This window comes from Scyliorhinus canicula, chromosome 9, assembly GCF_902713615.1.
Source record: "Scyliorhinus canicula chromosome 9, sScyCan1.1, whole genome shotgun sequence".
NCBI lineage: Eukaryota > Metazoa > Chordata > Chondrichthyes > Carcharhiniformes > Scyliorhinidae > Scyliorhinus > Scyliorhinus canicula.
The window spans coordinates 44,111,678-44,138,606 of record NC_052154.1 but is presented as its reverse complement, the minus strand read 5'-3'; the positions used below and the strand labels follow the sequence as shown (position 1 = coordinate 44,138,606).

Genomic DNA, 26,929 nt, shown 5'->3' with positions numbered 1-26,929 from the left:
ATATACCTATCCCTGCCCATTGCTAAAGTAAACATAACCGAGTTGTGATCACTATCACCAAAGTGCTCACCTACATCTAAATCTAACACCTGGCCGGGTTCATTACCCAGTACCAAATCCAATGTGGCCTCGCCCCTTGTTGGCCTGTCTACATACTGTGTCAGAAAACCCTCCTGCACACACTGCACAAAAACTGACCCATCTATAGTACTCGAACTATAGTATTTCCAGTCAATATTTGGAAAGTTAAAGTCCCCATAACAACTACCCTGTTACTCTCGCTCCTGTCAAGAATCATCTTTGCAATCCTTTCCTCTACATCTCTGGGACTATTCGGAGGTCTATAGACAACTCCCAACAGGGTGACCTCTCCTCTACTGTTCCTAACCTCGGCCCATACTGCCTCAGTAGACGAGTCCTCAAGCGTCCTTTCTACCGCCGTAATACTTTCCTTGATTAACAATGCCACACCCCCCCCTCTTTTACCATCTTCTCTGTTCTTACAGAAACATCTAAATCCTGGAACCTGCAACAACCATTCCTGTCCCTGCTCTACCCATGTCTCCGAAATTGCCACAACATCGAGATCCCAGGTACCAACCCATGCTGCAAGCTCACCCACCTTATTCCGGATGCTCCTGGCGTTGAAGTAGACACACTTCAAACCAGCGTCCTGCTTGCCGGTGCCCTCTTTCGAACTTTTAACCCTATCCCTGACCTCACTACTCTCAACATCCTGTACACTGGGTCTACAATTTAGGTTCCCATCCCCCTGCTGAATTAGTTTAAACCCCCCCGAAGAGCACTAGCAAATCTCCCTCCCAGGATATTGGTACCCCTCTGGTTCAGGTGAAGACCATCCTGTTTGTAGAGGTCCCACCTACCCCAGAATGAGCCCCAATTATCCAGGAAACCAAAACCCTCCCTCCTGCACCATCCCTGTAGCCACGTGTTCAACTCCTCTCTCTCCTTATTTCTTACTTCGCTAGCACGTGGCACGGGTAACAACCCAGAGATAACAACTCTGTTTGTTCTAGCTCTCAGCTTCCACCCTAGCTCCCTGAATTTCTGTCTCAAATCCCCATCTCTCTTCCTACCTATGTCGTTGGTACCTATGTGGACCACGACTTGGGGCTGCTCCCCCTCCCCCTTAAGGATCCCAAAAACACGATCTGACCACTGAACTCCTCTTTTTCCCCCAAAGTGTCCATTTTGGGGTGAATTCTCCGTGGGGTGGCCAGAATGGGAAATCCCATTGGCTGGCTGCGGAAACGGAGAATTCTGATGCCAGCGTGCTGCCGAGGAACACGCGGGTGGGGAGGCAGAAAATTCACCCCTTTGAGTTGATACTTCATAATCCATATTGTGTGAGCATGACAGCTGGTTCAACCTTTTCTCTCGTGTCTTTCTTAATCCATTTAGTTTGCATTCAGAAGGCTGCTATTCATACCTCATCTAGACACATCTTTTGTTTCTTTATTTGTCCCATTATCCCTCCCTTGTTGACTTGCTCAAAACCTATTACATTTCTAACTTTCCTCAGTTCAGTTCAAAACCTGAAATGTTAACTCTGTTTCTCTTTTCACAGATACTGTCCAACCTACCGAGTATTTTCAGCATTTTCTGTTCTTATTCCAGGAATAGAGTTACTTAATAATGGTGTATGTCACTTACTTCATAAACTCCTCACCCGTTTGCACTGTTCAATGCTCCACATTTCATAGACAGTGGCACAAGTCACCGGGAAAATCGGGGCTAGTGAAAAGTACATTTTCTAAGGACCCCTCCCACTTCCAGGGTCTTACATACTTGCTAATGCATATCAAAAAGCTACAGCCAGCATGTCTGACAGGCACTGACTTTGGACAGTAACATGCTAATGGTTCCAGGACCTCAACAAAAAGAACTTACATTTATATAATGGCTCACATCCAAAGTCTCTTCACAGGATCATTATTGGAAAAGATTAGACAACAAGCCATTTAGAAATATATTTGACCAGGTGACCAATGGTTTGTTCAAAGTAGTAGTTTTCCGAAAGGAAGGAAGAGAGGAAGGGATATAGAGAAATACAGGAATGAAGCTTTTGGCCCCACCAGGAGGGAACAACAGCACTCTGACTTCCTAATGCCATTTCCAGCATGGCTATATTTTTACAGAGACAGGCTCGGATCTAGAAAGGCTACCCCCCCCCCCCCCCCCCCCCCCCACCCAGCCTGCTCACTGCACTCCAACCCCGCAGGGCAGGTAACAGATTAGGATCAATAGCAATTGAAGGAGGTTAAGTGCCATTTTCCAGTTGGCCTCCAGTTTTGTGAAAGAGGGGTGGCGGGAAGGATATAGATACGTGGGGCTGGTTTCGCTCAGTGGGCTAGACAGCTGGTTTGTGATACAGAACAAAGGCCAGTAGCGCAGGTTCAATTCACGTACCAGTTGAGAATTCTGAATTCTCCATCTGTGTACCCAAACAGGCGCTGGAATGTGGCGGTTAGGGGCTTTTCACAGTAACTTCATCCAGTGTTATCATAAGCCTACTTGTGACAATAAAAAGATTATATTATTATTATAGGTGCATAAACCACCCATTCTGATAAACTCCACTCACCTTTCACAAGGGTAACCTGGCTGTAAGAACCACCTTTTATTTCAATTTTCAAAAACAAATTGAGTGTTGTAGAAACCAACTATTTTCTAATATACCTGATAGGTAATAGCGTAAATATTAAACCCCAGTTTTTTACCCATTTTAAATGAAGGATTTCAGCACTCTCATAACCTCAGGTCATTTTAAAACATAGCTTCAACTGAACGCAGAAACAGCATAATTCATTGTAGATTAAAATGGCATTCTTATTCAGCTAACAAATACATTTGCAAGATAATGTAACACTAAGCAGTCCAAGGACAGGCTCCATGACAGCAGCATAGCAATGGTACAGTAACCTAAAGGAGCCATTGTCCTAACAATCAAGTCAGCAAGAATCCAGTTCAAGCCGCTTACGATAACGACACCAAATCGCATTCCATAACACATATAAGAATCCATTTATGAAACATTTCAAGTTAATGTTGCACATTAAAGACAAACAGCTAACCATCAAATCAAACTTATTTGATTCTAACCCAAACCAATTAGGATTACATAGGGGTATAGCTAGATGGCTAAAGACAGATATGATTTAGTATAACCGTGATAGATCGTAAGGCCATTTTTTATCTGAATCATTCTATATTCTTTGATCTAAGCTATTCGCTGTCTCTATCTTTCATACTTTCACTTTCTAACTCTAACTCTCGAAGTAATTGCAAGCTGTTTTGATGTAAGCAAGAAAATCACTTCTGTATTATTTGAAAGTTATATTGTTTACAAATTGCTTCTCTTTGAGTCCTTTTGCTAGCTGGACTTATTAGAGAATAAGATTTAAGTGATTCTGAATTGTAATCAACTAGAGTCAATAAAACAATTCATATTTGCACCTGAGAAGTGCAAACTCAAATTTCTACTGAATTTTAGTGTTCGCAAGTGCCACTAGATCTGCATGGTAGATTTCTACAAGGGCATCTCTCTGTTACTTACATGCCATCACAGCCCGCTGCTCATCTCAAGTTGGAAGGCCTCTGAATGACTCACAGCTTCAAGAACCTGCCAGTCCGTCTAAAGGGGACAAATAGTTTAACTCTACGCCAATTAACGGGCATGTCCGAGAAAGTTCCCCCGGTGTCAGGTTCAGGACGAAAAACAGTGTCAGCTCCTGAAAATCCAGCTGATAGGGACAGAATTCCAGAATTTACTGTCTCAGTCACTGAGTAATTAAAAGTGGGAATGTTCAATTGACCAGAATTTGCAGAGCACAGAGATATGGGCAGTTGCAGGGCTGCAGGAAGTTCAGAGATATGGAGGAGTGGGGCCATAAAGCAATTTGAAAACAAGGATAAGCATTTTGAACTCACGATCTTTCCTGACCAGGAGCTAATGCAGGTCCATGTGGGCAGGGGAGATGGGCCAGCAGATCTTGGGTTGAGTTAGGACAGAACTTTGAATTACCTAAAGAATGCAGTGGAAGGGCAGCACGGTGGCCTAGTGGTTAGCACAACCGCATAACGGCGCTGTGCTCCCAGGTTCAATCCCGGCTCTGGGTCACTGTCCGTGTGGAGTTTGCACATTCTCCGCGTGTCTGCGTGGGTTTTGCCCCCACAACCCAAAAAAAATGTGCAGAGTAGGTGGATTGGCCACGTTAAATTGCCTCTTAATTGGAAAAAATAATTGGGTAATCTAAATTTATTTAAAAAAAGAGTGCAGCGGATAGGATTTGAGAGACCAGTCAGGCGTGTGTTGGAATAATAAAGTCCAGAGGTAAGAAATACACGGGTCAAATTTTCAGCAGCAAATAAGTTGAGGCAAGACTAAAGTCAGGCTATGTTATGGAGATAGCAATAGGCAGGTCAAATATAATACAAAACTTATGAACAGTTTGATTTGGCCTCAGACTACTGCCAGAAAGAGGGATGGAAATTGTTAGTGAGGAAATAAAGTTAGTGATGGCGATCAAAGACAGTGGGCGGGATTCTCCCCTATCCGGCGGGGCGGGGGGTCCCGGCGGGATGGAGTGGCATGTACCACTCCAGCATCGGGCCACCCCAAAGGTGCGGAAGTCTCCGCACCTTTAGGGTCCAAGCCTTAACTTTGAGGGGCTAGTCCCACGCCAGAGTGGTTGACACCCCACTGGCCGGCGGGAATGACCTTTGGCGCCACGCCAGCCGGGGCCGAAGGGACTTCGCTGGCCGGCAGAAGTCCGCGCATGCGCTGGAGCGTCAGTGGCTGCTGATGTCATCCCCACACATGCGCAGGGGAGGAGGTCACTTCCGCCTCCGCCATCATGAAGACTATGGTGAACGCGGAAGGAAAAGAGTGCCCCCACGGCACAGGCACGCCCGCCGATCGGTGGGCCCGATCACGGGCCAGGCCACTGTGGCGCTACCCCCCGGAGCCAGATCACCCCGCTCCCCACCACCCCCAGGACCCCGGAGCCCGCCCGCGCCGCCTGGTCCTGCCGGAAAAGTAGGTGGTTTGATTCACGCTGGCGGGACCGGCATGACAGCGGCGGGACCTCGGCCCATTGCGGGCCCGAGAATCGCCGGGGGGAGGGGGCCCGCCAACAGGCGCGGCGTGATTCCCGCCCCCGCCGAATCTCTGGTGCCGGAGACTTCGGGAGACAGCTGTGGCGGGATTCATGCCGGCCCCCGGCGATTCTCCGACCCGGCGGTGGGTCAGAGAATCCCACCGAGTGTGCACAATTTTCCCAAGCAATTTCTAAATGTGGTCTACAGTGGGAAACGAGATATGATTCCTGCTGAGTGGATCAGTGCAATCCAAATCGCAATCCACTGACACTTCAAAATACTTTTGGAGCCAGGGGTGATTCACGCCATGGGAGCCAAAGAAACCGGCAATGCCAGATTATCAGAGATTGGGGTGTCTTTCCTAATAGACAAGATCAGTCCATCTAGAGGCCTGTCAAATTTAATGGGCCGTGAAGTATAGAAGCAAACAAAACTAAACGCTCTGCTGAAATAGCCTGGACCTGTCAATCAAGAAGCTTGTAAAAGGTAATGGATCGTGAAATTGAATGTAAACAATGCAGTTCAAAGCTGTTAGGCTTCTTGGTAAGCCCAGAGGCTTGAAAGTATTAAAGGCGAATGAAATTGAATATGAAAAAGCACTTCAAAGGTCGCCAACATGTCAAAGGGAATATTTTTACCTTCATCTGCCAGATCTTTAAACTTGACATGCTGGGAGAGACATCAATATTTTTCCAAGCGATAGAGGGAAGACTTTTAACTTCATCTGACAGATCACTTAAAATTGACATGCTGGGAGTGAGTTTGAAGGTTTTGAAAGGTATAGAGGGAAGACTTACCACATTTCCACCATCCTGGGAAAGATCCGGACCTGAGTCCTGCAGCCCAGCTCAAGCACCTTCAACCCCCACCTCCTCCAAAGAACTCCTTCGGTACCTTGGAGGTAAGTGTTGAGAAACTTCTCACCCCCTTGCTACTCCTCCGTGTCCTTGGTAAATAGAATAGAATGGAATGAAATGTAATAGAATCCCAACAGTGTAGAAGGAAGCCATTCATCCCATCGAGTCTGCTCCGATCCTCCAAAAGATCACTCTACCTGGACCCAATCCTCCACCCTATTCTTGCAACTCCACACTAAGAGGCAATTTTGCATGGCCAATCCACCTATCCTGCACATCTTTGGACTATGGGAGGAAACCAGAGCATGCGGACACGGGTAGAATGTACAATCGCCACACAGAGAGTTACCCAAAGCCGGAATCGAACTCAGGTCCCTGGCACTGTGAGGCAGTAGTGCTAACCACTGTGCCGCCGTGCCGCCCTGTGGGACTAGTAGTAATTTGCACCTGTGGGACCTCCAGATGAGGGAGCAGGGGCAGTGGGAGCTCGCTGAGGTTCTACATCAATCTCGCTAATGAGATTGAAAGGGATGCTAATAAGTTCTGATGAGGTTCGCGCCATTTCTGGGTGAAAACCTAATTTTACCAAGGGAGTGGGCCGGCTAGTTTGATGCCTGGCGAGAATCCTGTTATGGTCCTCATGCCCGATTCAACTGGCCAGCAGGAATCGCAGCTCGGGCTAACGGCCCCGGAGAATCATCCCCAATGACCGCTGCTAATATCTAAAGGCAAGAATTTTCTACTCATACAATAAGGTAGCTAGGTCTGGCTGGTACAGGTGCTGCTTGGGATAATATGGAACATAAAAGTACAATTTAACTTACCTCCCAGATAGCCCTCTGCTACTCCAGTTGTCCCGCCTTTCACAATGCTATAGATCTTATCAGCCATTCTTTTATGGACAGAATCCAGGTGCTTCCACCACTGATTTACTTGTAGTCAAACCAAGTTGTTTCTATTTAAACGGAAAAAGATATTAGTTTCTGAAAAGAGAGACAAGCTCAATTCAAAAGTAAAACGATTTGTGTATGACAGCCAATCAAAGGCAAACTTTCATTGGGTACAAGAGGGTGATTTGAAGAAAAATGTATGTGTCATTCACAAAATACATGGGTCTGCTCAGAAACTATTCCAAAAATATATTGCACCGTTGCGCCATTTGAGTTTTACAAATTAATTAATTGTAATCTCTGACTCCTTTAATCGGTGTCAAAAATGACAATCCAAATTTGAAAAATATCCAACAAATGGAGAATCCAACCCCAAGTGTTTCTGATGTCGACAGAGGAACCATTGGAATCTGGGAAAGGTCACTGTGTTTCCCACACGATGGCCTAATCAGGTAATGGTGAAATGTGAAGTATGTATCCAATCATCTGGTAAATCCTAAATTACATTGAACAAATGGATTGACATTAATCTGTTGTAATGTAATGCAAATCAATGCAATTTTAGTGCAAGACAGGTTTATTTAGTTAAATATCAATGACAAGCCAAGTCTGCAAAAAATGCCAAGTAGATGAAGAACGACATTTTACAGATTATTTACATACAGCAATAGATACATTTCGTACCTTTGCTCAAAATGTCAATAGTCGACTGAATGAGTGTTTCTAACTGGAGGGCTCACTGAAACTGGCTGAGGCTTGGATCATTCCGTGACTGGCTTTAGCTAGAATGGTGCTAAGATTGAAAAATGCCATTTTGTTCACTTACTGGCACAGAGACCTAACTGGAGAGTCTAACATTAATCAGTTTTGGGGTATGATTCTGACCCTTTACTGATCTTTGAATTGAAAGAAGTCCAAGCAGGAGCTGATTCCAATCTGACTACAGAAAAATCTTCAGATGGTTTGCAGTAAATCTAAAAGACATAAATCACAAATCCTGTCAAAGTGTCCAATTGCACTTTTAATCCCAAGCAAGAAAACGTATTTGGTCCATATCTTGTTAATACAAGAATTGCAACAGAGGAATACATTTTATTCAATAGACTGAAAAGATTTAATGTTATAAGCAGTTAGTAATTCCCCCGAGAAGCCTTTCATTAGACATTGTGACTGAAGATTTTCGAACTGCTTTCTCAAGTAAAATTGAAAGCAACAGGGACAATAAAGGTGAACATCTTTTCAAGGCCAAGAAAATTCTCGCTGGAGGAATAATACAACTGATAAAAGTGTGGTTGTTACTTTCAAAATGATGCTGATATTGATGGAATGGCAGGACTGAGAATCGAAACCACGCACATTTTTGTAATCTATCTGCTTTGTTCCCACCAACAGTGAGTGACCTTGCTAAAATGTTACATTGAAGTGAAACAATTATAGATAAATGGAAATAATCACTATATCATCCAATGTTAGTTACAGATGTATAACTTTATACATTTTGGATGTTATAACCATATTTCTTGAGAAAAATGCAATTTTTGTTTAAAAAATACTAATGTAAGATACTAATAAAGAAATTAGGAATAAAAACAGAACACTAAATTCGAGCTCCTTGGTAAAATCAAAAGAACTTCATCATCTCAAATTATTTTAAGCTATTCATGTAAACAGAAACTTTGTTTTTAATTTTGGTCATAGTATTTTATCCCAATGTTATCCAATACAATGATCAATAACCACATGTGGCTAATTAGATAGAAGATGTTGCCAGTTGCATAATAAATGGAGCTGAATCCACAAAAGATCAGCCATGATCTCATTGAATGGCGGAGCAGGCTCGAGGGGCCAGCTGGCCTACTCCTGCTCCTAGTTCTTATGTTCTTATGTAAGTATCATTATTAAGAATTTATTTTTGATATTGAATGACGTATACCTGTGCACTTCGATCATTTTGTATGGTTATTGCTAAAGTAGTATGGCAGAAATCAGAGTCAGTTAGTGTTTCTGATTGCTATATGGGGTTTATTTCTGTGTTTACTGCTTATTATGGCATGGCACGGTGGCATAATGGTTAGCACTGCTGCCTCACAGGTCCAGGGACCCGGCTTTGGGTGACTGTGTAGAGTTTGCACTTTCTCCCCGTGTCTGCATGGGTTTCCTCCGGGTGCTCCGGTTTCCTCCCACAGTCCAAAGATGTGCAGGTTAGGTGGATTGGCTATGCTAAATTGCCCCTCAGTGTCCAAAGGTTAGGTGGGCTACTGGGTTACGGGGATAGGGTGGAGGCGTGGGCTTAAGTAGGGTGCTCTTTCCCAGAGCCGGTGCAGACTCGATGGGCCAAATGGTCTCCTTCTGCACTGCAGGGATTCTGTGATTGGTTATACACTAAAGTGGTGTATAAGATGATTGGAATTGTCAGATTTTTAGGCCGGCACGGTGGCTGAAAGGTTAGCACTACTACCTCATGGCACTGAAGATCCGGGTTCAATCCCAGCCCCGGGCGGGTCACTGTCCGTGTGGAGTTTGTACATTCTCCCTGTGTCTGCGTGGGTCTCACCCCACAACACAAAAAGCTGTGCAGGGTAGGTAAATTGGCCACACTAAATTGTCCCTTAATTGGAAAAAAAGAATTGTTTTCTCTAAATTTATTTAAAAAAAGAAAATGCCAGATTTCAGCACCAAGATAACCAATAATATTTTATGGAGAGGGGAGTTGCCATCGTGCTCAGCTCACCAATCAGAATAACTGTGTCAGACAAGTCAAAGAAAGCAGGTTCAACTAATAATGAGCAGCTCCAAGAAGACACATCATGACAAAGGTCAAGGGATAGAACAGGGACAGGTGTGGACATCTCACTGTGTAAGCCAAAGTTCTCAGCAATCACCCTGATAAAGTCAAAGTGCTGCTCATAATTACTGGACAAAAACCAAGTCACTGCATTAAGGTGTGTTATGTTTGGTAATCTAGTGCCAGGGTTCCAAATCTGGTGAAGAAAAAAGGTTGCAAAGTTTTACACTGAAATAAAGTCAGAAAATTCTGGAAAAACTCAGCAGGTCCAGCAGCATCTGGAAAAAAACAGAGTAAACGTTTCAAGTCCATATGATTCTTCTTCAGAACAGCTTCAGAGATTCTGACGAGGAGTCATACAGACTTGAAACGTTAGGGGCGATTTGGAGCCCGTGCTAGGCTTGTGCGGGGTCAGTGGTGCAAGCGGAAAGTCCTGCAAGAATCCTCACCGGCAAAGTCACGAGGTTAACACCCACAAAGGCCATGAACCTCATTTTAGTAGATTTTCATGTATTTAAATATTAGCGGGCCCTCAGCCACATAACCCCCGTCATTAAATATTCATATGCCATTGTTGGAATGCCAATGGTGATTGTCGGGGGGGGGGGGGGGGGGGGGGGGGGGGAAGAAGGCATTGGCATGCAGATGAAGATTGTTCAGGGGGGGGGGGGGGGCGAAAGCCCCCAATGCCTTTGTGATGGAGGCCATTGCGCTGAAGAGATAATCGAGACGCCCTTCAAAGCTGGCGCCCAGATCTCTGTGTAGCCAGTTGCTGGCACTATGAGGCCCCGACTGAGTGATGGCATATACCACGCCCAGCTCAAAATATGGAGAGAAAGCTGACCTGTGCAACTGGAGAGTTACTGCCAGTCTTCACTCTGACCTTGACATTTTGCCAACTCTGCTTCCCAGATGCTGCCAGACCTGCTGAGTTTTTTGAGAATTTTCTGTATTTCTTTTAGATTTCCAGCATCTGCAGTATTTTGCTTTTATTTAACTGTTATATTGAATGGTTTTATATGTCTTTTACATAAATATACACTTGAACTATGTTTTTCTATGTTGACACGTTTCGACTAAAATTGGTGCTACTGGCTAAACTGGAGTTTCCCAGCCACATCTGTGACTAGTCGATGATTTCTATCGGTCAGTGCTGTCTTAACCAATAGCTCTAGCGCACACTGCTGTTAAGATGGCACTTCTCCTTTTTCAAACATCTACGTGTCAATCTCCAGTCACTTGCCTGTGTATTGCAAACAAACTAGAATCAGAAATGCAAATTGATTACTGTAAGAACACTTGCAATTACATTTTAAAAGAAACAGAAGAGAAAGGAGAAGTGCTGACGGTACAATAATGTTCCATCTAGTAATCGGTTTCAGGGTAGACATGTAAGAAAGCAGAACAGGAGAATATTGCAGTGGTTAAACGAAAAGGAGGATTTGGTTTCAGTAATGTTGATTAATGCCCCTGCAGCAGCTAAAATCATTCCATCTGTTACTTTTGTTGCATATAATTTCAGATGTGCTCAATTTTTGTACACTTTCTGTGAATAACAATACTGGAGTGACAGGTTATTGATAATTTGCTTTAACTTATAAAAGCTGTTTGATGCTTGATACTTAGGCTATTGTACAAAAATAATGAATATCACCAACAAACAGAAAAGAGAATGGATGCCCTTTATAAACAACCTATAACAGAGATTGATTCATCATGAAAGTATGCAGAAAATATATGCAAGCACATAAAATACGAATTATGTACCAACTTGGCATCATTTAATGTCATGCAATATATTCTAAACCTGGATCATAAGATGACAGTTACATATTCCCTGCTGTCAGAGTGTATTTTAAATGAATTGAGGAATGGGCTAATAAAACCTGAAAAAAGAACAGCAATGAGCAACATGATGGCATAAGTAGTCTTAATGGGGTAAAATAATTAAATAAATTGCATCCTCTCAAAGCTATAGGAAACGTGCTGCCCCTAAATTTGTTTCTAAACAATATAGAGGAGCACAATAAAATTGTGGGTCCACAGTTTCAACTGCAGTCATAGGCAGTCTTTGGGATAACTCAGGTGGAATTTGGTGAACAATCCTTTGGGAGTCAGGAATGATGGCTTTGACTTTCCATCGATAAAAAGCAACCTGCCCCTTATCCGCTCTATCAGGGAGGAACTTCGTGTGGAGTATCAACGCTGCCATTATTGGACTAAATAGCACCTCCTGTGCCTTAAATATTATGGGCTTGATTCTCCGTCAGTAGGATCCTGTGCTTCGCCGGCAATGCAATCACTCCCGTGGATTTCCCGACACCATGGGGGTGCCCACAATGCGAAACCCCATTGGCCGGCTGATGGGACGGAGAATCCCACTGCTGGCGGGGCTGCACACACCAGGAAACGGTTGTAGCGGGACGGAGAATCCTGCCCACATCTTTCGACATAATCATTTCTTAAGCTTCTCCCTTCCAGCGGCCGCAATACATCAAAACACGAGTGTCGTTTTGGGTGAGTTTGGACGGTATTTTCTGCTGGCTTTCTGGATGAGATCCAGACCTGTATTCACCCACACTTAGTAATTTTTTGGACGCTTGGGGAGTTTCTCACCAGTCAATCCCACACTTAAGGCGCGATCCAATGGCCATGCTGCACCTGTGATCTCGCGAGACATTGCAATACAAATCCCATTGTGCGCAGGATCACTTTTTGGCAAATCTGCATCTCCTGCAAGTATCAATATCAGTGTCAATGGTTTGAAGCTATAAGTTGCACAGTGTGTTTTAGTATTAATGTAATGGCAATTTTGAGACATTTTCTGGTCTACAGTTAGAGCTATTTTCAAACCTTCCCTACATTCTAGGTAGAATTTTTAATTCAGGACTGATCTGAAGCCTAAGGATTTTCTGCAATGAAGGTATTAGGTAAGAGGCCAGGGACAGGATGGCGTGACTGTAAGTGAGGGCCATATGGGAACTGGGGGATAGAAGTGAAGGAACCTCAGCCTTTGCAATTGTCCAACAGGTTTGAGGTGCTCACAACCTATATGAATGAAAGCGGAGACGACTATGGGGGGTGGGGGGGGGGGGGGGGGGGGGGGGATAAGTGAATTTACTGTGGTACGGGAAGTATTTCAAGTGAGGGAAATTACTAAGAAGTAATGGTAGTAGTATTGAGAGGGAGACAGACAGAGTTCTGTGTAGCTGCGAGCAAGAGTTCAGACAGCTGTTACTTGCCCAGTGCCAGAATGTGGGTCCCCTGCTAGAGAGGAGCTTGCAGTAGAAAGGATAGCATTTTGCAGTTGTGGTCCACGTTGGTAATGACATAGGTAAGACTAGGAAAGAGGTTCTGCTTAGAAAATATGAGCAACCAACTTGAAAAGCAGAATCTCAAAAGTAAGAACCTCTGAAGCAAATAGCATAGGACACAAGGTTCGAGATTTAAATGGATAGCTCAAAGATTGGTGTAGGAGAAAGGGGTTTTGATTCATGGGGCACGGGAACTAGTACTTCAAGATATGAAATGCAGCCTATTTGAAGCCACATTCTCCCGGCGCTCAGAGGGTCACCGGCTGCACCAGCGAGAAGTCAACCAGGCGCCGATTAGTACTGGTCTCCACAAGCAGAGACCACTGATCACTCCGGCGGGTCTTGGAAGCCATTGTCGGCCCCTGGGTGGTCAGTGACAGGGCAGGGCAGTACTCTGACAGTGGTACAATGGTACTCTGGTACAATTACAGTGCCAACCTAGCACCCTGGCAATGCCAACCTAACACTGCCAGGGTGCCCAGTTCATAGTGCCAGGGCCACCTCCCACCTGCTAGGCTGGCAGTGCCAGGATGCCAGGGTCTGAGGGTGCCATGCCCAAGAAAGCGGGAGGTGAATATGGGGCATGAACGGTGGGGGGTAGGGGGGGCAGCACAGTGGGTTCGCCCTGCTGCCTCACTGCACCAAAGTCCCAGGTTCGATCCCGGCTCTGGGTCACTGTCCGTGTGGAATTTGCACATTCTCCCCGTGTTTGCATGGGTTTCAGCCCCACAACCCAAAGATGTTCAGGGTAGGTGGATTGACCATGCTAAATTGCCCCTTAATTGGTAAAAATTTATTTTTAAAATGAACAGTGGTGGGGGGGGGGGGGGGGTGCGGTGTGGTGAAGTGAGTATAAGGGGTTTCATAAAGGATGGGGCGGTGAAGTAAGGGCATCTGGAAAGGGGAGTCCTGAAAGGTCATTGGGTGGCCAGAAAAGTAGGACTGCTCAGTAACCCCGTAGCAAAGTGTGCTCACTTAGGAGAGGGGCAGAGTAATGCCCATGTCTGCGGGGGTGGCATTGTCCATTGGTGATGGTGTGGGGGGCCTCAAAGCTCAGTTAGAGATCAGGACACCCTTTCAAAATGGTGCCCCAATCTCTAGGGAGCCAGTCATGCCGGCGGGTTCAGCTCCCCACTGTGGGCTAGACCAAGGAGAAGCTTCCCAAGGCACAAAAAAGTGACTTAAGTGTGGGTGAATGCAGGTCTTGATCTTACCACACCAACCTCACCCAAAATGACACTTGGGGCACAATTCAACAACCTCATCACACCTGACTTGGAATCGAGGTGTGACAGTTGAATCCAGGTGAGCTTCACACCGGGTGATAAACCACGCGAGAGTTACCAGACTCGCAAGGCCCAGCGCGATCTGAATCTCGTTCTAGCTGGGCACCATCCTGAAATGCATATTCAAATGAGCCATTAGGCTCATCGACATATGCATTCATCGAATTCACCCGGCGCCCACGATTCAATGGCCATGCCTGCGAAGTCTCAACCAGGTGCCGTTCAGTATTGGTTCTCACAAAGTTGGCCATGGCATGATAACACCTCTGGGGGTTTCTCAGGCAATGAGAGTGCCCCCGGTGGTCAATGATAGGGAAAGGTGGCACCTTGGCACTCCCACTGGCACCTGGGCACATTGGCACAGCCAGCTTGGCAGCTTAGATCTGGCATTGACAAATTGTCCTGGTGGCAGTGCCAGGGTCGGGCCTGGAGGGAGGGCCTTGTTCATAAAAGTGAGCGTAAGGGGATGGTTTGAGAGCCCCAAAAAGGTTGGGAGGTGAAGGGGTGGGTCCTCAAAGCCTGTGGGGGTCTGGAAAGTGGTGGGGTTGAGAGATCGGGACATCCTTCCAAAATGGCGCCCAGATCTACGAGGAGCCGGTGAGCTCACCAGTGCAGAGCGGCTGCCTAAGTGTAGCCTCGAAGAGGAGAAATCCCGGAGGCCAACTGAAAATGGCAAAGTGCCATTGAATGGTGGGGTTATTCCCGGCACTGTAGCTGCCGGGAAACACACCGTCAAACACGCCGAAAACAGCACATGTTTTCTAGAATCGCACCCATATTCATACTTTGGGGAGAATCGCACCATTGAATTAGTTTGGTTGAGAAAAGAAGTAGAAAAATAAGAGACCACGGGCAGGATTCTCCATCCTGCCGCACCTGTTCTCTGGTGCAACACTCACCTACCAGCAGCGGGATTCTCTGTCCCGGCAGCCAGCCAATAGGGATTCCCATTGTGGGCACCCCCACGCCGTCGGTATATCCACAGATGTGTGTGCGCTGCTGGCGAAATGGAAGACCCCACCAGAGGAGAATCCAGCTGTACTTATGGGAGTAGCTCTACGCCCCCTAACAGTAACTGCAGTGTAGTATGGGATGTGATTCACCCAAAAAATAACGAAGTGACGTTTTGGCCGAATTTGGCAGGTAGGAAACGCGCTATCTGTCATGGTGAGATCGCGACCTGCATTCACCACACTTAGTGCAAAAAAGGAACTCCCACATGAATCTCGCCATGCCTCGATCCCTCGCCGTCTGATTCACCCGACTCGTGCCTCAGCTGCTCACCGCTACCAAGGGGGAGCAATTTTTAAATGCTCCCTCAGCACTCACTCCCAACTGCATTAGGATGGCAGTGTGGAGATCTGCTGCTGGATTCTCCGCTGACAGATGCTCCGTTTTGCCGGCAGTCCGGTGTTTCCCAAAGGCGTGGGGCTGCCCCACAATGGAAACCCCATTGACCAGCCAGTGTAACGGAGAATCCCGCCGGGGGGTGAAATAGAAATGTGGCGCGGCGGGGCAGAGAATCCAGCGGCTGTTTTTCGCTTTGAGGATGCTGACCTGGCCAGACCTCTTGACACAGTGGATGAGAGGCGGGACACCTTGTTCCCCTTTGAGGGTCAGAGAACCAGCAGCAGAGTCAGCTGTGTTACCTGGGAGACAGTGGTAGCTGCAGTGATTGCAGGCAGCATGACCAGGAAACCGTGGTTCAATGTAGGAAAAAGATAAACAACCTCCAAAGAGCCACAAAGGTAAGTTAGCATATTTCTCCTGGTATCAGTCCCGCCTGCCACCTTTCAATTTTCCAAACCCCTCCGCTGCCCAATCCACTGGCTGCCACCTCGCACCCTCCCAAGGTCCGATCTCCAAGTTCATTCCTCAGAGCCCCCTGGCACACCGCAATCATAACCCATCAATGTCTAGGTGCGTTGCCCACACATACTACCAGGTGTTGAGCCCTTGACCAATCAAGCATAGAGCTCACAAAGCCCTCTCCTTGTCCACGCAGAAAATAGCTGATAATAAGAGGGAAAGGGCGAAGACAGGGGTGGCGGGGTGTCAGAGATCCGAGCACTATGAGAAAAGGGCGCTGGAGATCACAGAGTTGCCCAAGAAGAGAGCAGTGACTGACAGCACGGATGGCCTGCGCCAGAGAAGTGAATATCCACTGTCCCTGCATCCAGATGACCTGTTTCAAGTGAGTTGTTGACGTTGCACAAATGACCCTTCCTTTTCATTGTCTTGCAGGATTACCATCTGGATCGCCATACAGTTCAATTGGTACTGGCTAATTCCTGAGGGAAATGTTTGCCTTTTTGCAGACTGGTAGTTATTCCCCGATGGTGGACTTAAGGGCTTAGCCTGATCCTGCCTTCACCTGTAGCCCACAGTCATATATTCCCAACAGAGGTAACTGGATACTAATTTTAGCCAGAAACTCTGATCAACTTTCCCTTCCCTGAAGCACAGTCCTGAATTATAGAGCGTCTACCAGTCCTAGGATGAGATAAAATAATTAATTAACTGACTTGTGATCTAACCTGGCAATATCTGAGCCTTCAGGGCTCAGTTACTTCTTTGGAATAATGGTTCGGCCATTGAGAAAGCCTTCAGTATAATCATTATTTGCTCACCCACGGTTATAAGATCGTCCCTGCTTTCAGAATAAATCTGGTTCCTGAAAACTCCTCACTGAGCTTAAATCAATTCAGAAACATTCAAAATAACACAGTTTTCACAAAAAGGCTATTATCAAACTTCAAATTGCTTGGGAAGGAGGATGGGACAAAAGTATGTGTCACTGTTATCATTATGAAAACAATACACAAATCACCATGAGAGTACATTTGAATGCATTTAAATATTGTTACCGGCTATGTTTGTAAAGGAATGGAGATAGATTTGTCAAAAATATTTCCTGAGAACACCAAGCCTTTACATTTGTAGTTAATTTGATATTCGTCATGTCTAATAAATATGTAAATAAAAGCTAATAACAGAAAGCAAAGAACACAAAAAAAAGTGTAAGTGGCAGCTAAAAGCTTTCAACAGCTTGCATGAATCAGCAACTCTGGAGCTTTCATTCACTGTGACTGCAAAAGAGAAACTCCACACCATGATGCATAAAGAGACTACCAGAATTACAGCACATTCATATCTTGTATTTACTGCCACTAATACAATGAATGGTAAGCACGGCTTAAAGTTCCTGAAATGGACATGAGCCATAAAGCATGTTGTTTTCACTACTGTTAGCAGCTGGTTATAAAAATTCCAGAAGGATTTAGAAATTGAGTGTGCATCCATAAAACCTCATGCTTCCTTATGATTTTCTGATAGGAAGTTTTTTCATAAGAACAGGATGAGCACCTTAATTTGGAGAAATATGCACCATAATTCCCCCTACGATGGTAGTGATACATCCGCTGATGAGGAGCCTCTCTTTCGGCAAAACTCCAATGAAGAAAGCAGAATAAATGTGAGTATTTATTACAATAGGAGTTCTGAAACAGTTTTTTGTAATGCTTCTGTAGAGCATGAAACAACTTTAATAGTTTATGAAGTAGAAAAAAAATCAGAGTTGCATTCCAGGAGTGTGACAATATCAAAATCATTGTGCGTGACAATTGTGATGGATGTTTATGAAGTCGAGCTAGAAATCCAAGTCAGTTGTGCATGAATGCAAGTACACATGGATGCATCTTCACAGACGTTGTCCCACATCAATAAACCTACCAGAATAAAATCTCTGATTTGTGTTTTCTCTATACATTAGAGAAACTGCTTAAAGGGCAAATCAGAATGCATGTCGTAAGTGCGTGGCTCATCTGAATTTCAGCAGGTCACAGAGATAATTTGCTCTGATCCCTTCAGCAGCATTCTGCTTTTGTGTTTCTCTGATAGAAGCTCTGAAGGTTTTATCGTGGGTTTCTGCATTACAATCTGACGCAGGTTGCAATTGAAATATGACATTTTTTCTGAATAGCTGCTGTACATCTGATGTATGTCTGAATTGGTCAATCTGTAAACAGCAGATGAAGTTGGAAAAGGAGTGTTGCTCTGTGGAGGATCAGATTTAGATTTATTCAGCTCCTCATAGTACTACAACTATTGAAATGGTGCACATTTCCTCCACGTGCAAGGCTTTTGATGCAGATTGAAATATGTATGTGTCACATACAACTGTATTTCCTGTTAAAATCTGCACCCTGTTTATGCAGTCGTTGCTCTAGAACTGAAATAAATGTTAAAATACCTTTAAAAAATTGAACAAAACATTTTACTCACTCTTTCAGAGTTTTGCAAAATGGATAAAATTCTTTTTGCCCATACTGAGGAAGTTATTCAATCCAGAAAATGGGATCAATTATTTACAAGCTCTCTTCAGTAGAATGCTTGTAAGGATACTTTTCATGACCATGCTGTTGTAACTCATTGCTTGGCTTTGAATGGAGATAATCAAATAGATTTCTGCTCCTAGCACCCATGAGGGTTGGTAATCAAATGGGTAGGAAGCGTTAGTGCTGCCTGTCAGTAGATGTACTGGGCTAGATTTGCCGCAGGCTTTGGACTTTGAATGTGGGTCCCGAGGCCACACTTAGCAGCAGCGAGATTGGCTCGGCAATCTTCTGGGAGATGGCTTCCAAATTGGCTACCTATGTGCTCACTATCTTGTTGAGGCTGCAGGCTCAATCACAGGGCCACCTCCGGAGAATAGAACTGTTGGTCCACGGGTGCAGTCTTCCCTCCCAGTGGCCCCTTATTAGAGTACGCAGCCACTGTCTCAGATGGTCACGTGGCCTGCTGCAGGGTGGCTGCCTCCATTGAGCTGCCAGCCTCATCGTGCAGTGGGGGTGGCCCACTCTGCCAGCAGTAAAATGGTAAGGAGTGTGCAAAATCTAACCTAATTAGGGCCAAAACAATGGTCACTAGCTGCCCACCTTTGTGGCATGTGTAGCTGATTCAATTCCCAACCAGGCAGTGGGAACTATCTTACCACTATTTTCTTGGGATCCACCTGCCTCCAAAACTGCCTCTGTGAGGCCGGGAAAAATCAGCCCTCCTTTATAATTTTAACTGGGCAATGGTGTAGGGTGTACAGTATTAAGAGACAGAATGACATATCAGTAGATTGTATCAGAATGATGTATTTGTATGGTAGCTTGCAGTTTTCTTCCAAATGAGTAGGGAAAAGCCACTACTCTTCCATGCTTACAGTCATTGTTTCATAGGGACAGTATGAACATCCATTTGAGAAACACCCAACGTGCTGATCGTTACATTGCCTGAGGCTATGCAGAAGCTGGGATTCGTTACATTTCCAACTTCAGGCTATAAAAGACCTCCTTGACTACCTTACCCTTATGATTCAGGTTGATTGAAAGTTTGGACTCTTCTCTCTTTCATCAAGTACTGTACTCAAAAAGGACATAGGCGACCATGAACTTCCATGTTAATCCTGCCCTGGAGGAGTATATCATCCCTGTTGGTGGTACATTTATCCACTTCATGAGGCTTTTAGAAAGGTCACGTTTTTTCTACTTTGTTCCCTTTTACCATCGACCTTTCCCAACAGCATCACACTCTAAATCATGATTTCTTATTATGTGCCGAAGAAAGTTCTTAGTTGAGCACTTCAACCTGCAGTAAGCAACAGCAAGCCACTGCAGTACCTTGACAAGCATAACCATGGACCGACACAAGTCAAACAAAAATTTCAGGCACAGACGCATATTCAAAACATTCAGAAGTTTGCTGCTCAGAGTTCTCCATAGAGTTGATCAAGGCAAAAATAGAATACACTTGGCCCATTTTCCACTTCTCAACTGAATCCTGATTTAAGTCATATATTTCTGGGTGAGCACTCGAAATGGCTGTCAAGTGAATGGTCTTGGCAGGTCTTCATGTAGAAGGTGGCATGTCCTCTTTGGTGAAATGCAGTCTTGTCATGCAGTGCTCCTCACTAAGGTCTTCAAAATATTTGCAAATTCTTTGGGGCAGTCGGACACATCCACGTCAACAATGCTGACTGATCCTTCTTTCCTTCCTGTTTCTTGTCCTCTTCCAAAGCAAGTTGGCAACAAGGGAATTGGCAACATTAAGAATCCGACAGTTGTAACTCAGAACCACTTACATTGGGCAGGTGAAATAATTTACTCTCCGGGTGTTGAAAGCAATTAGCTCTATTCAGGTGGAAAGCCAAAGCAAAAATCTACAAAAGCTCTGTGAATTTTAGAATGACTCTTGAAAGTTTTTCAGCTGCAGGTTCCCAAGTTCAGAATGTTCACCAGCATTGGCTGATCCCAGAAAAGGTGATTTAAGTAATTGATTCTTACTCTTCATACAATGGCTCATGCAATAATAAGCTCCCAGCACCACAGATATCCCAGACCACAGACGACGTCCCAAAAGGAGATGCTGCTGTTTGTCAGGATTCTGGCTTTCTCCCACTGAGCTCTCTGATACAGATGAGACCAGGATGTTCCAGAGCTCCCTCTACACAGTGCAGGCAGCAGACTGCCCTATCTCAGCAGACAGGTGCCACAAGTCAAGGGAAACCTCTGACCCATGTCTCTGCCCACCCAGCTCCCATACTCCCCTCACCGCCACCACACTCCCCTTTCCCTCACCATCACCAACACCACCCTGCCTCTCCCTGCATCTTCTCATCTCCCTAATTCAAGCCACTCTGAATGTTTCTGCACCAGGCTGCATGGGTGAGGGGCACCTCCCGGTATGGGAGGGAAGCAGGGTCTCTCAGGTAAGTGAGTACCCTTTCTGCAGAGCTCATTGCTTTTTTGCTCCTCTGCACCCACTTAGCTCACCCACTCCCCCAAGAGGTTCTCCCATGCACCTTACTATTGTTTAATCTACGCCACAGCTGCCCGGTAGCATTGTGGATAGCACAATCGCTTCATAGCTCCAGGGTCCCAGGTTCGATTCCGGCTTGGGTCACTGTCTGTGCGGAGTCTGCACATCCTCCCCGTGTGTGCATGGGTTCTCCGGGTGCTCCGGTTTCCTCCCACAGTCCAAAGATGTGCAGGTTAGGTGGATTGGACATGATAAATTGCCCTTAGTGTCCAAAATTGCCCTTAGTGTTGGGTGGGGTTACTGGGTTATGGGGATAAGGTGGAGATGTTAACCTTGGGTAGGGTGCTCTTTCCAAGAGCCGGTGCAGACTCGATGGGCCGAATGGCCTCCTTCTGCACTGTAAATTCTATGAAATCTAAGAAATTGTTTCTTGATTATCTCAATTCCTTTGCAAGCAATCAAGTATTCAGATTATTTTTATACTTCATGGTATGTGAGCTAGGCCAGCATTTATTGCCCATCCTTGATTTGCCTTGGGAAGGTGGTGGTGAGCCATCTTCTTGAACCACTCCACTCCGTGTGGTGAAGGCACACCCATGGTACTATTCGGAAGGGACAGTGACAGTGAAGAAATGGAGGTACGGTTCAAAGTTATGATGATGCGTAGCTTGGAGGGGAACCTAAGCTGGTAATGTTCCATTGATCTTGCAGATGACACAACAGCTGGGTGGGAGGGTGAGCTGTTGGGAGGATGTAGAGACGTTTCAGTGTGATTTCGACAAGTTGAGTCAGTGGGCAAATACATGGCAGATTCAGTATAATGTGGATAAATGTGAGGTTTATCCACTTTGATAGCAACATCAGGAAGGCAGCTGATTATCTAAATGGCTATAAATTGGGAGTGGGGAATGTGCAATGAGACCTGGGTGTCCTCGTATGCCAGTCACTGAACGTAAGCATGCAGGTGCAGCAGGTAGTGAAGAAGGCAAACAGTACATTGGCCTTCATAGTGAGAGGATTTGTGTACAGGAGCAGGGATGTCTTGCTGCAATTATACAGGGCCTTGGTGAGACCACACCTGAAATACTGCCTGCAGTTTTGGTGTCCTTATCTGAGGAAGGATGTTCTTGATATGGAGGGAGTGCAGCAAAGGTTTACCAGACTGATTACTGGGATGGCGGGACTGATGTATGAGGAGAGATTGAGTCAGTTAGGATAATATTTGCTGATGTTTAGAAAAAGGAGGGGGATCTAGGGGCTTTTTACAATAACTTCATTCTTGTGACAATAAAAAATATTATTATCTTATAGAAACCTACAAAATTCCGGCAGGACTAGACAGAGTAGTTGCAGAAAGGATGTTCCCGATGATGGGAGCGTCCAGAACCAGGGGTTACAGTCTGAACATACAGAGTAGATCATTTAGGACTGAAATGCGGAGAAATTTCTTCACCCAAAGAGTGGTGAGCCTGCGGAATTCGCTACCACACGTAGCAGGTGAGGCCAAAACAATTGCATGATTTCAAGAAAGACTTAGATGTGGCTCTTGGGGCTAAAAGGATCAAAGGATATGGGGGGAAAGCGGAACAGATTACTGAGTTGTATGATCAGCCTTGATCATAATGAATGGCGGAGCTGGTTTGAAGGGCAAAATGGCCTCCTCCTGCTCCTTATTTTCTATGTCTCTGTCTTGTCCTTGTAGCTGGTAGAGACTTGTCGGTTTGGAAGGTGCTGTGGAAAGAGGCTTAACAAATTGCTACGGGGAATATTATGGATGGCACATAAAGCTGCCACTGTGTGCCAATGGTGGATGTTTAAACTGGTGGATAGTGTGCCATTCAAGTGGGCTTCTTTTGTCCAGGATCATGTTGGACTACTTAGTTTTGTTTGCTCTGCACTCAGCCAAGCAAGTGGAGAATAGTGTATCTCACAACTTACTTGCAATTTTTCGACCATGGACGGGCTTCCTTGCTGCGTAATTCTCAGCCTCAGACTTAGCCTTTTAGCCATAGTGTTTACATGGCTGGTCCAGTTCAGTTTCTGGCCAACATAAACGATTTGTGATATTGATTGAGATAATTAAGGAATGAATGTTCAGAAGAGATGGTTAGACCCTCTCCTGTGGGAAATGGTCATTGCCTGGCATTTGTGTGATGCGATTGCTATTTGCCATTTGTCAGTCCAGGCCTGAATATTGTTCAGGTTTTGCTGCATGCAGGCACAGACTGTTTCAATATCTGAGAAGTTGTGCACGGTACTGAATACCATCATCAGGGAATATCAAACCTTTTGATGGAGGGAAGGTCATTGATGGAATAGCTGATGATGGCTGTGTCTAAGATATTACCTTGAGGAACTCCTACAGTGGCGATGGGCTGAGGGGCTGAGATGATTGACCCAAAACCACTGTCCTTTGTGCGAGGTATGAATCCAATCAGTGGAGAATTTCCCCTGATTCCCATTAACTTCAGTTTTGCTAGAGTTCCTTGGTGACACCCCCAGTTATATATTGCTTTGTTTCCAAGGGCAGTCATTCTCACCTGACCTTATGAATTCAACTCTTTTGTCCATGTTTGGACCAAGGTTGGAATGAGGTCAGGAGCTGAATGATCCTGCTGGTATCCAACTGAGTATAAGTCAGGAAATTATTGTCAGTGGCACGTGATAGTACTGCCAGCAGCACACCCATTACTTTACATATGATTGAAAGCAGATTGATAAATTGGTAATTGGCTGGATTTAACTTGTCCTGTGTTTTGTGGACAGGCCATACATGGCCACTTTTCCACAATGTAATTCAAACAAAATGCTTTATTACTGTTAAACAAATACATATTTAAAGTATTACCACTGTAAATCATTTGTTCTCTTTCAAGTACTTTGCATGACTTTATACTTGACAACCTGGGTTGTTAGCATTGATTTTAATCTACTCCACCCTATTGCAATGCAATCAGTTCAGGTTAGATACCTGGAGCGTGACTTTCCGCAAAACCATTGGTCGGAGATAGGGGGCGGGATTCTCCGAGCCCCACGCCGGGACGGAGAAACGCCATTACCGCGCCACGCTGCCCCGACGCCGGCAGGCGATTCTCCGAGGAGCAGTGAATCAGCGCAATTTGCGCCGGCGCGTTTGGCGTGGCACTGGTCGCAGGCTGCTGTTCATGGCCGGGACACCAATTCTCTGGCCTTGATGGGCCGAGCGGCCATGCGGAAACAGCAGAGTCCCGCCAGCGCCATCCACACCTGCTCACAGCCGGCGGGAACTCTGCGCGAAGGGTCAGGGGGTGGCCTGTGGGGGGGGGGGGGGCAGAATCGGTGGTGTGGGCAACAGCGTTCACGACGGTGCGGACACTCTGCCTCCATTTCGGAGAATCCCACCAGGGATCTTCTCGTCCCGCCTTTGTTAACGGGATTTCTTACTGAATACACCAATCACTGCCGGTAAACATGTGGCGGGCATGAGCCAATCGGCAGGACTGGAAGATCCTGCCAGCATGAACTCCCGGAAAGTTCAAGTCCGGGTCTAGGTGCAGCATTTCCTCCACACCCATTTATCATTCATTGACTCACCCTGCCACTGATTCCTAATTCCCTGTCCTGATCGCAGGACCTAACTCGGAATGACCTGTCAGCTGGTCTTCTGGCAGCCAGACTCTTCCCAGCCGGAACAGGATGGTAACTTTTGGGATTCAAATGAGCCTCGGGCAAAGAAGGTTTTAATTAACTTTAACAGAAGTTATCTCATCTTGTGATGTTTTGACTTACCCTCTTGCTGTGACCGGAATCTAGTTACATTCCTTGCATGCACCAAGACTGTGCTGAGAATGCGTTTCCAATGAGTCTCTCAATATCTATGCTAATAATGCCTTTTTATTTGTTCATGGTGTATGAACGTCAATGACAAGGCCAGCATCCTAAGGCATTGCTGTGGGTCGGGAGTAGCAGGCCAGAGCAGGAAAAGTTGGCAGATTTCATTCCAGAACATTTAGATGGGTTTTTATGACAATTGACAATGATTTCATTTTTTTTTTGGATTAAAGTTTCACCATCTGCCGTGGTGGGATTCGAACCCGGGTCCCTAGAACATTATCGTGGGTCTCTGGACTATTAGCCCAGTGACGATACCACTATGCCACCATCTGATTCACCCCATTGATCCTCCACCTTTCCTTCCAACATACCCACCGTGCCTGTAGTGGTATTTGAATTCTCTGTGCGCAAAAAAACCCCAAAAAGCTTAATTTACATCACCTCACATATTAAATCAAGGCCTGTATGTTTACAAATAGTTTCACGGAGTTGGCTACCAACATCTGCCTGACAGCAAGCAAATCTTTAATCGACCCCACAACATTTTATGACTTGTCTCTTCGACGCGTGAGAGGTGCGCCTCAAAGGACATTGATTGACATGTAAGGCTGGAGAAGCGAGGCCAGGAAGGTGTCTTGCTTTTTATATGAATGGAAATAATGAATCCTCGATTCTCTATGTCAAAAGTAGAAGCTGAATTGATTGAGATAAGAAATAACATTATAAAGAGCCTGGTATTAGGCTCTATTTCAGGTCACAAACTTGAGTGATCCTCTGGGTTTGGAATTATAGAAAAAGGTTTGTGAGATATTTTTAGGCACAAATACAATTGGGAAATTTAATCTACTGGGATTTAACAGGGAGGATTATTAATGTGAGCAGGAGTAAATGAGATTCACTTCCTGTCCATCGTCATGACTATCTCTTGAATCAGATGGTTAAGGATCACATGATGGGAGAGCTAATTCTAGGTCTGGTTTTGCATTGAACAGCTTAAGGTGAGGAAGAATTCTAGAAACTGCATCATATCACAGTGGAGCCTAGTGTTAGAGTCAGCATAGATAAGGAAAGCTCAAATGAAAACCTTAATTTTGGGAGACTTTAAACAAATTATGAAGCAACTGAAGGAGCTGGAATCGATTATTAGAGAGACAAGGAGAGCTGGTACAGTGAAGGTACATGCAACAAATCTGAATTCAACTTTATCACTGAGAGAAAAATTGAAGGAAACCAATGTACAAAGAACAAAGAAAATTACAGCACAGGAACAGGCCCTTCGGCCCTCCAGCCTGCGCCGATCCAGATCCTTTATCTAAACCTGTCTCCTATTTTCCAAGGTCTACTTCCCTCTGTTGCCGCCCGTTCATATACCTGTCTAGATGCCTCTTAAATGATGCTATCGTGCCCGCCTCTATCACCTCTGCTGGTAAAGCGTTTCAGGCACCCACCACCCTCTGCGTAAAAAACTTTCCACGCACATCTCCCTTAAACTTTCCCCCTCTCACCTTGAAATTGTGACCCCTTGTAACTGACACCCCCACTCTTGGAAAAAGCTTGTTGCTATCCACCCTGTCCATACCTCTCATAATTGTGTAGACCTCAATCAGGTCCCCCCTCAACCTCCGTCTTTCCAACGAAAACAATCCTAATCTACTCAACCTTTCTTCATAGCTAGCACCCTCCAAAGAACAAAGAAAATGTAGGCAACAAAGGAAGCGAGGTAAGGAAAAAGGAGGAAGCATATGGGAGGCAAAATTGGATCGAACGCCTACCACTCCCCCAAAAAATGGACGTAGGGATGTGAGGGGCAATTAACTTTTCCTTCTAAATTTTACATAAACTTCATGCTGCCAGCACATTTACATGATTGACTCTTAAATGCCTCTGAAATGGCCTTGTAAACCATTCAGTTCAAAGGTAATTAGGGATGAACAATAAATGCTGGTCCAGCCACCGATGCTCAGATCCCTGAATGAATAACATAAAAATATCTGCATCCAATCCCCTACTGAATGCAGTGACTGCACATCTCAGCAGCGGTTGTAAATATGTGCCA

At 45.3% G+C, this 26,929-nt stretch overlaps 1 protein-coding gene across 2 annotated transcripts in view; it reads left to right on the top strand.

Annotated features, from left to right (window-relative positions):
- The first annotated feature begins 8,179 nt into the window (after positions 1-8,179).
- The window catches only part of LOC119970971 (ninjurin-2-like), a 70,109-nt gene continuing 51,359 nt past the window's right edge, over positions 8,180-26,929 (top strand). Inside the window, exons 1-2 of one of the 2 annotated variants that reach the window (XM_038806080.1) lie at positions 8,180-8,259; positions 17,590-17,728. In XM_038806080.1, coding sequence (XP_038662008.1) covers positions 8,195-8,259; positions 17,590-17,728 — 204 coding nt within the window. In that variant the 5' untranslated portion in view covers positions 8,180-8,194. Of the gene's footprint in view, positions 8,260-17,337; positions 17,439-17,589; positions 17,729-26,929 lie in introns of those variants that run through there. The other variant, XM_038806082.1, reaches the window with a different exon arrangement.